This window comes from Heloderma suspectum, chromosome 15 (assembly GCF_057233095.1).
Source record: "Heloderma suspectum isolate Gila_16-S chromosome 15, 16-S_ref, whole genome shotgun sequence".
Lineage (NCBI taxonomy): Eukaryota > Metazoa > Chordata > Lepidosauria > Squamata > Helodermatidae > Heloderma > Heloderma suspectum.
The window spans coordinates 10304828-10318352 of NC_139472.1; the positions used below are offsets into that span (position 1 = coordinate 10304828).

At 48.2% G+C, this 13525-nt stretch overlaps 1 protein-coding gene across 3 annotated transcripts in view; it reads right to left on the bottom strand.

Moving 5' to 3' along the window:
* LOC146335328 (uncharacterized) overlaps positions 1 to 13525 on the bottom strand; it is a 57598-nt gene that overhangs the window by 34534 nt on the left and 9539 nt on the right. For all 3 annotated transcript variants that reach the window (XM_084822226.1, XM_084822228.1, XM_084822227.1), the window contains one exon: positions 1959 to 2033. In XM_084822226.1, coding sequence (XP_084678352.1) covers positions 1959 to 2033 — 75 coding nt within the window. The remainder of the gene's footprint in view (positions 1 to 1958; positions 2034 to 13525) is intronic.

Below are 13525 nucleotides of genomic sequence, written 5' to 3' on the forward strand. Positions count from 1 at the left end.
GCCTCTTACGGTCCCCTCCAATAGCCAACTCAAGACACAGATGAAAAGGATTCTTTCCAAGGCTTTATTCCTTTTACAACTTCAGATGCTAATCACCAGCGACTAAGCAAGGGACTGCACTGGGGTAGTTAGCAGAGTAGCCTAAGCTCCAGGTTAGGCAGTTGGTCCCCGTTTGAAGGAGAAGCGCGGGAAGATGCTGAACTTATGGGCTATGGAGAGGTCCTCCCTCTTACTCTGGGGTCCTTGGGACGCGACTGTTATCGTAGAGCCAAGCGGGCAGAGCGCCTCCTCTGGGCGCCCTCCATCTGGCGCCGCTCCCTGCATCTGCGCCGAGCGTCCAGCAAGGCCCCCTCCCCACTCTCTCGCTGCCAGGGTCGCTCTCTCTCCCAAGAATGCAGGCAGGAGGAGTCTCTCCCTGCCGCTGTGCCTGTGAGAGATGAGCGAGCTCCTCCCCCACGGGTTGTTGCTCTTCCTCAGAATCAGAACTGCTCTGGGGCTCTATGGGCTCAGTTTCCACCCTGACAACCTGCAGCCCACAGGTTGTGCATAGGGTGGCCATTTACCCATGGCCGAAAAAGAGGAAGCGTATCCCCATAAGAAAGGCGAAACGAGGACACAATTGTGCATGACGTTTGCCTATGCAAATGTACGTGCAACACTGCACAATTAGAAATAACGATAATTTATATACAAATACACTGCCATAGTGGAAAAGATGGACAAGATGGACTGCATCCTTGCTGCCCAGGGGCTAACAGTTGATGAGCAACTCCAAGAAGGCCCAACTCTTCCTTCTGATGGTTCTGAATCTTTAAACTGGATTTGGCCTGGACACCTGCTGAGATAGAGGACACTTTCAAACAGAGGACTGTCCTCTGAAAAGTAGGTCACCTGGCCACCCTAGTGCACCCCTGCTGTGGAATTTCACAAAAACAAATCAGTCCTTCGCAGCTTCTTCTGCAAAAGCCAAGCAAAGCGGAGATTAACCAGTCAGCACACGTGGCAGAAGGAAACATCTTTATTTATGATGATTAGAGATCACTGGCGAACCTCTTGAAAGCCCTCGACAAACACTCCAATTGCCATATTGATCTTTTGCAACCGCTTAAGACGCACAAGTCAAGCCAGGCTTGTAATAAATTGCTTCTTTCTTCCTTTCAAAAGGGGCAATGCGGCCGAGTGCTGAGGGTTACTAATGGAAGTTCAAGTGCTCGCTCACGCTCTCTGCAGCATCAGGGAAGCTGGTATGAAAACCCGAAGATGAGGGAACGGAGGCCATGAAAGGGGCATAATTGGGACCAAGGCTGGCCCAAGACATTTTTCTGACCCTGAGGCAAAGCACAAGGTGGTCTGCCCCCACCCCCAATTCTACATATACAAAGTGACTGGACTGGCAAATGAATCGCACGTCAGCACTGATGCAGTGAAGGGCCTTGTGCCATTGCCAGAGGGAAGCAGATTGGCTTAGGGGGTGCAGGACAGGCCATGGGGTGCACACAGCTCTGCCCTCCACAACTTAGCACTGCTCCCTGCCTATGCCCCCTACGTTTCCCACACCGCCTGCCAGGGCTGGCCCTTGGAACGATATAGATGGGACGCACCCAGGGCCGGCCCTACCATGAGGCAGAGTGAGGCAGCTGCCTCAGGCAGCAGATTTGGGATGTCATAAAAGGGCAGCAAATTGTTAGTGATTTAGTTATTATTGCATTTCTGCTGCCGGGGATGGGGAGAGGGGCTCGTGGGGTTTTCTGCCTCATGGATCAAAATGACTTGGCTTTGGATACTATGCACATCGATTCGTGGGGGGTGGGGGTGGCATCATTTGATGCTCTGCTTTGGGCAGAATAATGTCTTGGGACAGCCCTGGAGCCACCCAACGTGGTGCGCATCCTCCTTAGAGCAAACAGTTCTTCAAATCTACCTCAGGCCCTGGTCGCCAACTTGGCTGGAACACTCACCTTCTTTCGTCTTCTTGTGCTCTCCTCGCTCCTTCTGCAAGGATCGTTCTAGCCGTGATCGGTGTTCATAAACGACTGGAGGGAGGGGGAGAGAACGCAAAGAGAAGGAGAAAAAGAAAGATCAGGTAACACGCTTTCACACATTCACCTTACACAAGTGGCACAATCCCAGTTGTGGACTGTTTGGTTTGCCTCCTCTTTAGTGCCCTTTAGATGGCTGATGAAGATGATATTGTCCTGTCAAGGTTTTAATAGCTAATGCTGCTCTCTCTTTTTATTATGAATCCCTGGTTGTAAAAGTGTTTGAGGTGTTGGTATTTTTATGTATTTTATTAGCTGTATTGTTATTATTTTACATTGCCTAGGGTGCTCATTGAGTGGAGGGACATCCCAAAATATTTTAATTAATTAAGTAATTAAGTAATTAATTACACAATTGGGCTTTGGAATGGGAGGGCCGCGGTGGCTTAGCGGTTAAGACGCTGAACTGCAGACTGGAAGGTCGGCAGGACAGCAGTTCGAGACCCGAGTGCCGCATGACAGAGTGAGCTCCTGTCTTCAGTTCCAGCTCCTGCCAACCTAGCAGTTTGAAAGCAAGAAATTGCAAGTAGATAAATAGGTACCGTCTCAGCGGGAAAGGTAACAGCGTTCCGTGCACCTCGGTGTTCAGTCATGCCAGCCACATGGCCACAGAAGCGTCTTCGGACAGCGCTGGCTCTTCGGCTTAGAAACGGGGATGAGCACCGCACGCTAGAGTCGGACACGACTAGTTGTGGACACCTTTACCTTTTTAAAATAATCCAAATTCTGTGCCAACGAAACCTGGATCCTGTGACCAGAACAGTGGCACACACTGAACACATTTGTTCAATTCCCCTTATTTTGCACAACTGAGTCTACCCTTCCCTTCATATTTCTGCATATTTTATTTTGGTTTTTGCTAGTCCTGGGCGGGGCTTTGGTTTAATGGAAGTGTAGTGTCTCAAGAAACTAAATTTCATGTCCAAGACCACATGACAACTTATGAGCCATGTGTTCAGAATTCATATATATTTTTAGTTGTGTCCCACCATCTAACAAACCCTGAACTGCATGGGACCTCAGAGGAAAAACTGGGCCCCAATACCAATGGGATTCCAGAGGAGTCAGCGAAGACAAATAATTCTCCCAAGACCAACAGCTTGGAAGACACCCTGATTGAACAGTTTGAGGGAACTGTTACATGCTGACTCACCTCATGCCCTTGCTTTGGACACCCAAGCTCACATTCAAGACCCCAGAGCAGAGGAGGCGGCATGTCCAAATGGAAACTCAGAGATGGAGGCAGAGTACCCACCTGGCACCCAAGGACAACTTTCCCTGAGCCCTAGTCATAAGTAGGATGCCCAATTCCTCAAGTGCTCTAGATCAGAGCCCTGATGACAGGCCAGGAAGGGATGGAGCAACAACACCAAAAATAAAAGTGCTCAGATGAAACCTAAGCAGTGCTGAAGCAACATCTCTCTGTGACTCCTAGTTGGACAGCTCCCCCGCTGTCCTGAATACACTGATCTTTCACTCACTGGACAGCTCCTAGTAAGGCAGAGCCACCTGGCAGGAACAAAACATTTGGTGGCTTCGTAGGCCTGACAGATCTCCAGCATGGGTGCCAAGACTCCATTTTGGGGATCCATTCTCAAGGCCTAAGGGCCACAGATTTAAATCTCAGGGCCATCAGCAAGCCTCAAATATTTGAATCATGGGTCTCAGAGTTTTGCAGCAGTATTATTTTATTTATTTATTTATTTATTTATTTATTTATTTATTTATTTCTATACCGCCCAATAGCCGAAGCTCTCTGCTTATTACTGTGAAATTGTACTTTTTAAAAAAATTGCTCACTATTATGGAAGAAAAAATATTGCATAAGACGTCCCCTGCCCCCCGCCCCCCTGTTTTCTCAAATTCTCATTTTTCCCAGTGGAATAACAGGGAGATCACATGGCTTCCCCCCTGCATTTGTTCCTTGTCCTTTGCCTTCAATATCTTGAGTTCTACCCCTCTGTCCCCGGGCCCTACTGGGGTGTCAGACGTTCCTCTTTTAAGAGTTGGCAACCCCAAAACATCATGCTAGCCCATTCTGCCATATCTCTATGCCCTGCCCTATGACTCACACCAGAAACCTGGCACCTCTACTCAGCAGTAACACAAGGCAGGCCTTCTAGCAGCTGTGTTTTGCTATTGCGACACACAACACGTTGATATGGCCTAGCTCCGGGGGAGAATAACAGCAGCGCATAAAAGGGAGCAACATTCGTCATTCAGCAGCAACCCTGACAGGCTGTATAAATTAGTGCTGAGCTGAAATGTGTCTGGAATTCCATGAACGTTTGTCATTTTTTGTTTATTTGGGGGGGACGCAAAACTGTCCACGGGAGTGAGGAGGTGAGGAACATTCCTGTTGCCGAGGAATGGTTGTCTTGGCAACAGGGAGGGTTTCCTCTCCTTCTTTCAGACCGCTTTAAACAGAGGGCCAGGTGTTGGCTTCATTTGCCCACCGTGACATCATCACAGGGCCAAATCTTGATTGGCTCGGTGGTGCTATGATGTCGCCACATGCACAAGGCGATTGCACAATGAGATCACACAGTGAAGAACAGTCTTAAAATGGGGGCGGAGATGGGAGAAGGAGGAAGGCACAAAGAAAGTGACTTGGGGGGTGCATTCTTGAAAAGCCCAATTTTGCCTCCCCCCAAGAACGTGTGCAAAAAATTCACCTTAGCATCTCAAACAGGACTGGCTCAGCCTAACCAATCACACTGGCAAGAATCTCTTGGCTGAGAGGGCAATAAATCTCCACCCCATAACTAGAAGACAAAATCTTCTCCAAGGGGGAGGGCTGGATCAGCTGGTTGTGTCACCACCAGCTATTCTGACCCCATTTTCCGACCCCTCTGTAACACTCAGTTTGCTGCAGTTCACTCGTCTGGATCTTTCTACGTTTCTTTTTTTCGTTGCCTGCCAAACCTGGACACCACCGCCTGCTCAGAAGAAGTTCTTCCCCGGGGGGGGGGGGGAGCTACATTTCAGATTGTCCTCCTAGGTTTTAGGCTGAAGTCGGTAAAAGCACCGGAAAAAAATTTAGGGGGAAAAATTAAAGGGGGGAAACCCCAAAACAGGCGAATGAGATCTGAGCATGCTCGGTAGCCACAGAATGTTGACTGGCTGTTAAGGTGGGGGGGGATTGGAAAGTTGGGATGGAATGGAATATCCTAGAAGAGGGCCTGGCTGGCCTGCTGGAACCCTGAACAGGAACATTCCATGCTGCAACATTCTGTTGCAGGATCCACTTGTTCTTAAAGAACGCTCAGATTTTCAGTGGCAGCCTAGTAAGTGTCTATTAGCTATGGTTAATAAAGAGAGTACTATTTTTATTTATTCTATTTATATCCCGTCTTTTTTACTCTTGCAAGGAACCCAAGGCGACTTACATTATCCTCTTCTTCCTCTCCCTTTTATCCTCACAACGACAACCCTGTGAGGTAGGCTGGACCGAGAGTCTGTGACTGGCCCAAAGTCACCCAGTGAGTTTCCATGGCCGAGTGGGGACTAGAACCCGGATCTCCCGACTCCCGGCCCAACACTCTCACAACTACACTACATTCTCCAGAAGGAAGCCAAACATGCTTAAAAGACTGGCCTGACCTTCCAACTGTTCACGGAAGTGCGATACAATATATAACTTTATCTGCTTGTTTAAGAAAGGAGGAGGGGAGAATAGAGTCATTCAGGACACGTCTGATGGAGAATACGTGGGGGGAGGGGGTTAAAAAAAATCTTAGTACATAAATGTCTTGAGGCAAATACATTTTCCGCATCCCCCACTCCCACCACACCAATGATCTCCAGTGGCCTGAGGAACATTTAAGGACATTCAAAAGATGGAGAAGAGCAAATCGAATTCATCTTGGAAGCAGGAAAGGAGAGTGAGGGACTACACAAAAGGTTCCATCCTCAGCTGGCTGAAATCTGCATTTGATGCCAGCGAATGGTTCCTTTTGGCTTTGATCAAGAAAGAACAAGCAGTTCCATTGCCTTTTTGCTCTCTGTGTTAAGTGAAAAAGTCCCCAGGCCTCCCTTTCAAAGTTTGGATGTTTAACAATGGCTTTTAGAAAGCTCTAAAAGGGACTCGATGCCCTAAGGAGCACAGGACTTTCTGAAAAAGCCAGGCCTGGGAGTCTCTGATGAGGCCTTGATGGACTTGGGTCAGCAGGATAACATACAGACCTCCATTTCAGATCACACCGCTGCAGGAGGGAGAGTGTTTCTGTGATAATGTGATTGACAGCTGTGCACAGCTCTTAGGATGGTGCACATCTCAGAGACCCATTCCTAGAATACAGACATGGTTATCAGGAGAACATTTTCCAGTGTGCCAGACAGGACCAAGGAAGACACATAGCCAGCGGTGAAAGTGAGCCGGTCCAGTCAGGTATGAAGCATGAACTGAAAGTTTAACAGCGGTACGCTAAGGACTAGCAACCTTAAAATGAATGCTGATATTTTCTGGTAAGGAGTCTGCCTTTTGTAGCCAAAACCAAATCCTGTGCTTTTTCTGCATTCCACCATTGGCACACAGCCCCACAGATGATGTCATTTCGCCTGATGCAAGTCGCCTCAGGGATTCGAGGATGGAAAATCACCACTGATCATTCGATTCTCCGCTGATTTCTTCTCCAAATGAGAGCGAGCCCTTTTTCTCTTCTCCCTCCCCTCCGAAGTGCCTCATCAGAACTGACCTGCACTGCATGGAAGCCTCTATTTTGAGCTGCATACCACAGGGCCTCGCCAGGCTCAATGTGACAGGATATGAACAAGGCCTTTGGGAATTCACCCCAACGCACATAAGGCCTGCTTAGGGCCAAGAGACTAACCGCATGACACTTCCGCGCCTGCCCTTGACACGCTGCTCTTCTCCTTTGGATCCCACCACAAGGTTATAAGTGACATTTTGTGAGGAGAGAGGAGTGAGAGGTTGGTAACCAACCTTCCTTCGTTTTTAAGGGAAGAGAATTAGAACCAGGCCAACCCTACCATGAGACAGGGTGAGGCGGCCACCTCAGCCAGCAAATGCTGGGGAGCGGCGAGGTGTTGGGAGGGCAGAGTTTGTGCTGGGCAGCCTGTCCTGATCCTGAAGTTAGCTTGCTGTCCTCAGGTGTGACGGGCGAGAATGCCCAGTTTCCCTTGGCACTCAGCAGCCTCCCTCGCGCTCCTGACGTTAAAATAACATATAAGATTTGTTTTTAATTTTATCAAAGACGTAACCAGGAAGCCAGCACACTGCAAAGCGATGTACCTCCCTGCAGCGCTGCACCATCTTTCTTTCCAAGAATACCTCTGCAGGTCCATGTGGGGGCCCCAGAGGCATTCTTAGAAAATAAAAATGGTGGGTTTGCCTCGTGTGAAGTGTGCATTGGAGCAGAGAATTATGGGTTCAAAAGAGTGGTTTTGTGTGTCGGAAATCCAAATGCCATATGCGGCCGCTAGCCCAGAAAGGGCTGGAGGCTCCCACCTTATCTCCGGTGTTGAAGTAAGGTTCAACTGACAGGTTGGCTTCTACATGTGGAATGGGAGGCGCCATTTTGTCTTTTGCCAGGCAGCAAAATTTCTTGGCTAAGCTGAAATCAGTTGCGGGTCTCTCCGTTTTTGGTAGTGCCTCCAAAATGCTACAGATTAGATCTTGGAAGGGCACAGAGTTCTGTTGAAAACATCCTGTCCACTTTGCCCTATCTCTGTGGTTTTAGTGTGCTGGCTGTTCCCAGGGCCAGCTCCCGCCTTTTTCCAGGCTGAAGGCCACATAAGGCTTCAGATGGCTCTTAGCTCCCTGCTGAGACAACATCATCCTATTGGAGGGCCTTCCCATGTCAGTGGACCCCAGGTTTACCTAATGGCAGCAGCACAATGAACAGGAAGTGGCCTGGAGCCACCATTTAAATTCCTCACAATTCCCCCGACAGTGTTTCTCCAGGACAGTGTGGGATGTTTAAGTGTCAGGCAGCTCCCAGACCCGGTCATCCCACATGAGGGGCCCCCCAAGGCAGACAACAGCATCATGGCGGGCCCTGCTACACATGTACTATTCACTGAGGGCACTGAGCTTGTGAAACACCATCCCCGGGGAGACCTGCCAAGCCCCCACTCCTCGTTTTTATACTATTTTAAGACTCTTTCCACTCTTTCGCATCCTCTCACCTTGTGCTTTTCTTAACCTGCCAATTTCCTGCATTTGGCTCCTAATCTGTTGTCTGTTTTGATCTGCTGCTGTTCTGTATGTTCATAGAATCATAGAAAAGTAGGGTTGGAAGGGGCAACAAGACCATCAAGTCCAATCCCCTGCTCAGTGCAGGAATCCAAGTCAGACCATCCCTGACAAGTGGCTGTCCAGCATCATCTTGAATGCCTCCCATGTGGGAGAGCCCACCACCTCCCTAGGTCATTGGTTCCATTGTCGTATTGCTCTAACCGTCAGGAAGGTTTTCCTGATGTTCAGCCAGAATCTGGCTTCCTGTCCCTTGAGCCCATTATTCCGTGTCCTGCACTCTGGGATGATCGAGAAGAGATTCTGGCCTTCCTGTCTGTGGCAACCTTTCTAGAACTTGAAGAGCGCTATCATACCTCCCCTCAGTCTTCTCTTCTCAAAGCTAAACATGCCCAGTTCTTTCAGTCTCTCCTTACAGGGCTTTCTTTCCAGGCCCCTGATCATCTTCGTTCCCATCCACCCTGAACCCTCTCCAGTTTGATGCATCCTTCTTAAAATGTGGTGCCCAGAACTGCACACAGTACTCCAGATGAAGCCTAACCACTGCTGAGTAGAGGGGAACGAGTACTTCCCAGGATTTGGAAGCTATGCCTCTATTAATGCAGCCCAAAATGTTCTGCTTTCATGTTTTGTGTTTCTTTTGTAGTGTTGTGTTTGGGGGTTTGGGGTTTCATTTTCCAACTTTGTCCATCTTGTAGGATAGAAAAGCAGGATATTTATTGTTGTTATTGTTGTTTTATACTAATAGCATTCTCAATTTTTCCAAGAGCTGGTCCATTATGTAGCCCAAACAGCACTACTTATACACAAGAGGAAGGTATCCGCAGGAAGGTCTGAGGCCTGGGGGTTATGCCAACTCCATGCTGCAACATTTTGTTGTAGGTCCCACCTACTACAACTACTGATGACGATATTCCATTTCCCTTCTGTTGGGCAGTTCTCTATCTCTGTAGGTCTAAGTGCTGACACCAATGAACTTAATGCAGAAAAATAAGATTCTGTGGGGCGTGGAGCAGTGGTTTCCACCCCATTCAAATAGGCAGGGAAGAGCAAAACTACAAGCTGGCTACAATCCCATCCAGCCATTCCAGGCAGCTGCTAAAATGCCTCTTTTAAAAATCCCCCTGGAACAATAACAAGCAAAGAGGGCTTCTTCTCTTTCCCAATGTTTCCAGCAAGGCTGATGTGCCAGCAGACAGTGGAGCAGAGAAACAACCATTCCCCCCAGGCTTTCCACACAGCGTTTTTTAATGTTCTTCTCCTGCCGTCTGTTTGCCATTTTGGATTAAATCATCCTTCCAGGAGGAGAGAGGAGACACTCCACTAGCCAAGAAAGGACGGCTCTATGTGCTCAGGAAAAAAAGAGGTAGCACTGCTCTCTCTTTGGACTACCATTGCAGAATTGGGGGGGGGGGCAAATGACTCTGGCCATCCTTCTCATAATCTCTTTGAGTTGGAGGGTAACCTTCAAGGTCATCTAGTCCAACCCCTAATCAGTGCAGGAGTCTCGCAACTGCAGCGTCCCTGAGAGATGGCCATCCAGCTTCTACTTCCAGCAAAGGAAAGCCCACTAGGGCCCAAGGCAGCTGGTTCTATTTCCGAACATCTCTTAAAACTAGGAAGCTTCCACAAAGGTTTAGCTGAAATCGGCTTCCCTGCAATTTCCTCCCATTTGGTTCTAGTCCTGTCCTCTGGAGCAAAACCAAGAGACCAAGTCTGTTCCATCTTCTTCATGACAGCCTATTTGAAGATAACTATCATGTGTCCCTGTAAACTTCTGTTCTCCAGGCTAAACATACCTGGCTAGGGATGGCGGGGGCACCCGATTCCGTCCAGGAATCCAGCAGAACCCGCCCTGCCCGCTCACCAAGCCTCTGCCCCCACTCATCCCCCTGCCCGTGCGGCCCACATTCCTTGAGCTCCGCAGTCGCCAATTTTTGAAAAATAAAATGGCGATCGCAAAATGCACATATCTGCATATGCGAAATGCGCATTTTTGCAACAATATGTGCATTTGGAAAATGTGCATTTTCACGCATGTGTAAATATGCGCATTTTTGCAATCGCCATTTCATTTTTCAAAAAACTATGCTGCAGAACTCGACAAGGCCACTGGGGTGAGTGTGGGTTGCTCGCCGAGCGCAGGAGGGGCTTGAGTGAAGTCTGGGGACCAGTGAGAGGGGGCAGGGGCTGGGTGGGCACCCAGAGAAGCTGGACGGGGGTGGTGGTGTTCGCACATCCCTGTACCCAGCTCCTTCAACCATTACTCGTAGAACTTGGTTTCCAGACCCCTCACCTTCCTGAGTTGCCCTCCTCTATTTGTCAGTGTCCTCAAGATGGTAATAGTGGTCCACATGTCCCATTGCCAGTGTGGAAGTGAGATTCAACTACCAGTCCGGTTGGCATCTGTACACGGAATTGGGGGTGGGTGCCATATTGTACTTCATCTCAGTCTGCAAAATGTCTTGGCCAGCCCTGGTCCAAATGCGTCCCCCTGCAGTGGTGGACAGGGAGAACCTTTTACATTTAGAACTACAGCATTGCCCTTGGTCGACCAGACCAAAGGTCCATCTAGTCCAGCATTCTGTTTCCAAACCGGAGCCCATCTCCTCTGTTCTCCCACCACCGACTAGTCTACAAAGATACACTGCTTCTGAATGGGGAGGTTCCATTTATTTTGCCATTGCTGTGTTTTTAATTGTGTTTTAATGCATTTGCTTTATTATTATTTTAATCAAGTTTTATTTAGGACAGCCAGCCACCCAGAGCGCCATTTCTCTTGGTAGAAAGGCAGGGTAAGAATCAAACAAACAAACAAATGAATATAATAAATTTACCTATCAGGGCTAGAAGCTGCTGAGAAACCTACACTCCACAAATCTGTCTATTCCCTTTTCAGATTAACCCTTCTAGTTTTGCATGTGGAGGACATTTTTATATATGCGTGGGCTGCAACTGATTAAAGACATTTTTAATCAGCTAATCAACCTCAGCTCATACGATTAAACGTGCATAAGGGTAAAAACCATATTTCTAAAGCAAGAAGCAAACTTCCTTTTGATTCTAGATACATCCTAACAGACCTCATCGTAGAAGAGCATCCTGTCCTGAATGGTCGGAGAAGGGAGAACACCTGTTTTTAAGGTGGTGCTTGGTATCTACAGTTTTCATAAGCACTTGTATTAAATATATTTTCCGTAGTTGCTGCCTGATCAGTTGGGGCACCTTTAATTGACACACAGAGGCACTTAACAGGCAACAAAACTTTGCCATATAGTCTCACCTATGATTGGGTGTTCCTGTTCAAGGCTCTAGCCAGCCGTGCCCTCCACCAAAAAGCCATTCCATCCTGTTCTGTTTTCCTTATGAAGCTGGCATTCAGCATTGCAAGGCTACTGAGCATGCTCACTCTTCATTGGGCTGTTTTTGGGGGTGTGGGGAGTGTTGCCCTCTTCAGTTTTTCAAAAATATTTCTTTTCTGCTTCTATGCACCTCAGGGTTCCCTTGAGCACGCAGATACCTTCCTTATGTTGCTCAGTAGCCCCATTTCTATTGGCACACACCACCTGAGTTCAGTATTAGAGGGAGCTATTACGGGGGGGGGGGGTGAGTCTAAGTTTTCACCAACCATTGCACACCCATTTTCAAGCTTGTCTCCCAGAGCTTTCTGTTAAGCTCATAAAGCGCACAATACAGGCATGGTTGATTGCATTAGAGGAACTTTGAGGGTCTCTCCTGCTCCAGTGTTCTATTCTAGGAAACTGTAGCCAGCTCCTGCCATAATTACCGGAATTGGCGTTTGGCCAGAATTCCTGAGCTAAGGGCTGGGTCCCGTGCTAAGCCAGCAAATATAAAAAAAACCCTTTGATTGCTGGAAAGGAGCAGTTCTCCCTACAACCCTCCAGGCCGGGGAGGCTTCTTTTTTGCAGTGTGGCAAAATGGGTGCCTTCCTCTCTCATGTTTAATCCAGTGTGGGTTAGCTTTGTGGACAACCTCCCCTGCTCAGCCTAATTTCAGGCTCATGAGGGAAGGCCAGGAGAAGGGGGAAGGAGGAGGAAAGTGGAGCAGAGGCAGCCAAAAAGGACGGACTGATGGAAGTGGTGGTGGAGACACTCTGCGGGTGATCAGCTCAGACTTTGGCAAGAGCGATTTCCCCCTCCCCTGGCAGCCTGGGAGAGCAAAACCAAGAAAATGGGGGGGGGGGCAGAGAGAGAGAGAGAGAGAGAGAGAGAGAGAGAGAAGATGTGGCCCTGCCCACTTTGGGCTTTAGTCCCGCCCACTTTGGGCTCTGGCCCCACCCACCATGGGCATGCAGCATGAAAGATTTCTCTTTCAGAATCGAATATGTGGCATGGAGCTCATCCCCATATTAACAAAAATGTATTCCCCCCCACCCCCGCACAAAAAAAGTCTAGTGCCTCCAGTGTCCCTTACTCCTGTTCATCCTTTCCAGGGGTGGGCAGCTTATGGCCCTCCAGATGTTTTCGCCTACAAGTCCCATCAGCCTAGTCAAGAAAGGCAATGCTGAGGGATGATGGAAGCTGCAGGCAAAAATATATGTAGGGCCAAAAGCTGTTTACCCCTGCATATATTCTAATAGCAAACTCATTTTCTGAAAATGGATTTGCAAAAGAGAAGACGAGTGTATTTTCCTTTTATCATGAAATGTGTTGGGAATTTAAGAAAAAATCCATGAAATTATTTTAGTGGAGGCATGAAAAAATGGAGTGGGGGGGGGAGAGGGAGATGGGGGGGGGGAGAGAGAGAGAGAAATAGAAGAGCATAATGTATTCCAGAGCAGGGTAAGATTTTCTTTTATGTAGCCAAAATGGCACCATCCATACACAAGTGGGAGGTATCAGCTGGGAGGAACCTGAAGGTTTGTAGAAGCATTAAAAAAAAAAAAAACAGTGTTTCTTTAAGCAGCTGGAGACAGCATGATTTTTAAGGAAGTGGTGTGAGAGGGGCACTTTTCCCTGTGGTTTTTGCACATGGGTTGTTTCTCCATACAAGCAGCACTTGAAGAAATTTTTATGGCCAAAGACCAGTGTGCAGCTGCCTGTGGCCGTAACAGCCTGAAGGAGCCTCACCCTGTTTCTTTGCTACCTCCTAGTCAAACAGGTTTTGCAGGTTTTTTAAAAAGTCCAAAAGCCTACCAAACCTATTTTGACTAGAGGCAAAAGAGAATGGGCATACCTGCACCACACACATCTCTCTTCTAAACTTCTTTTGGCTCTGGACACATGGCCACCCTATTCCAGTTGCCAAT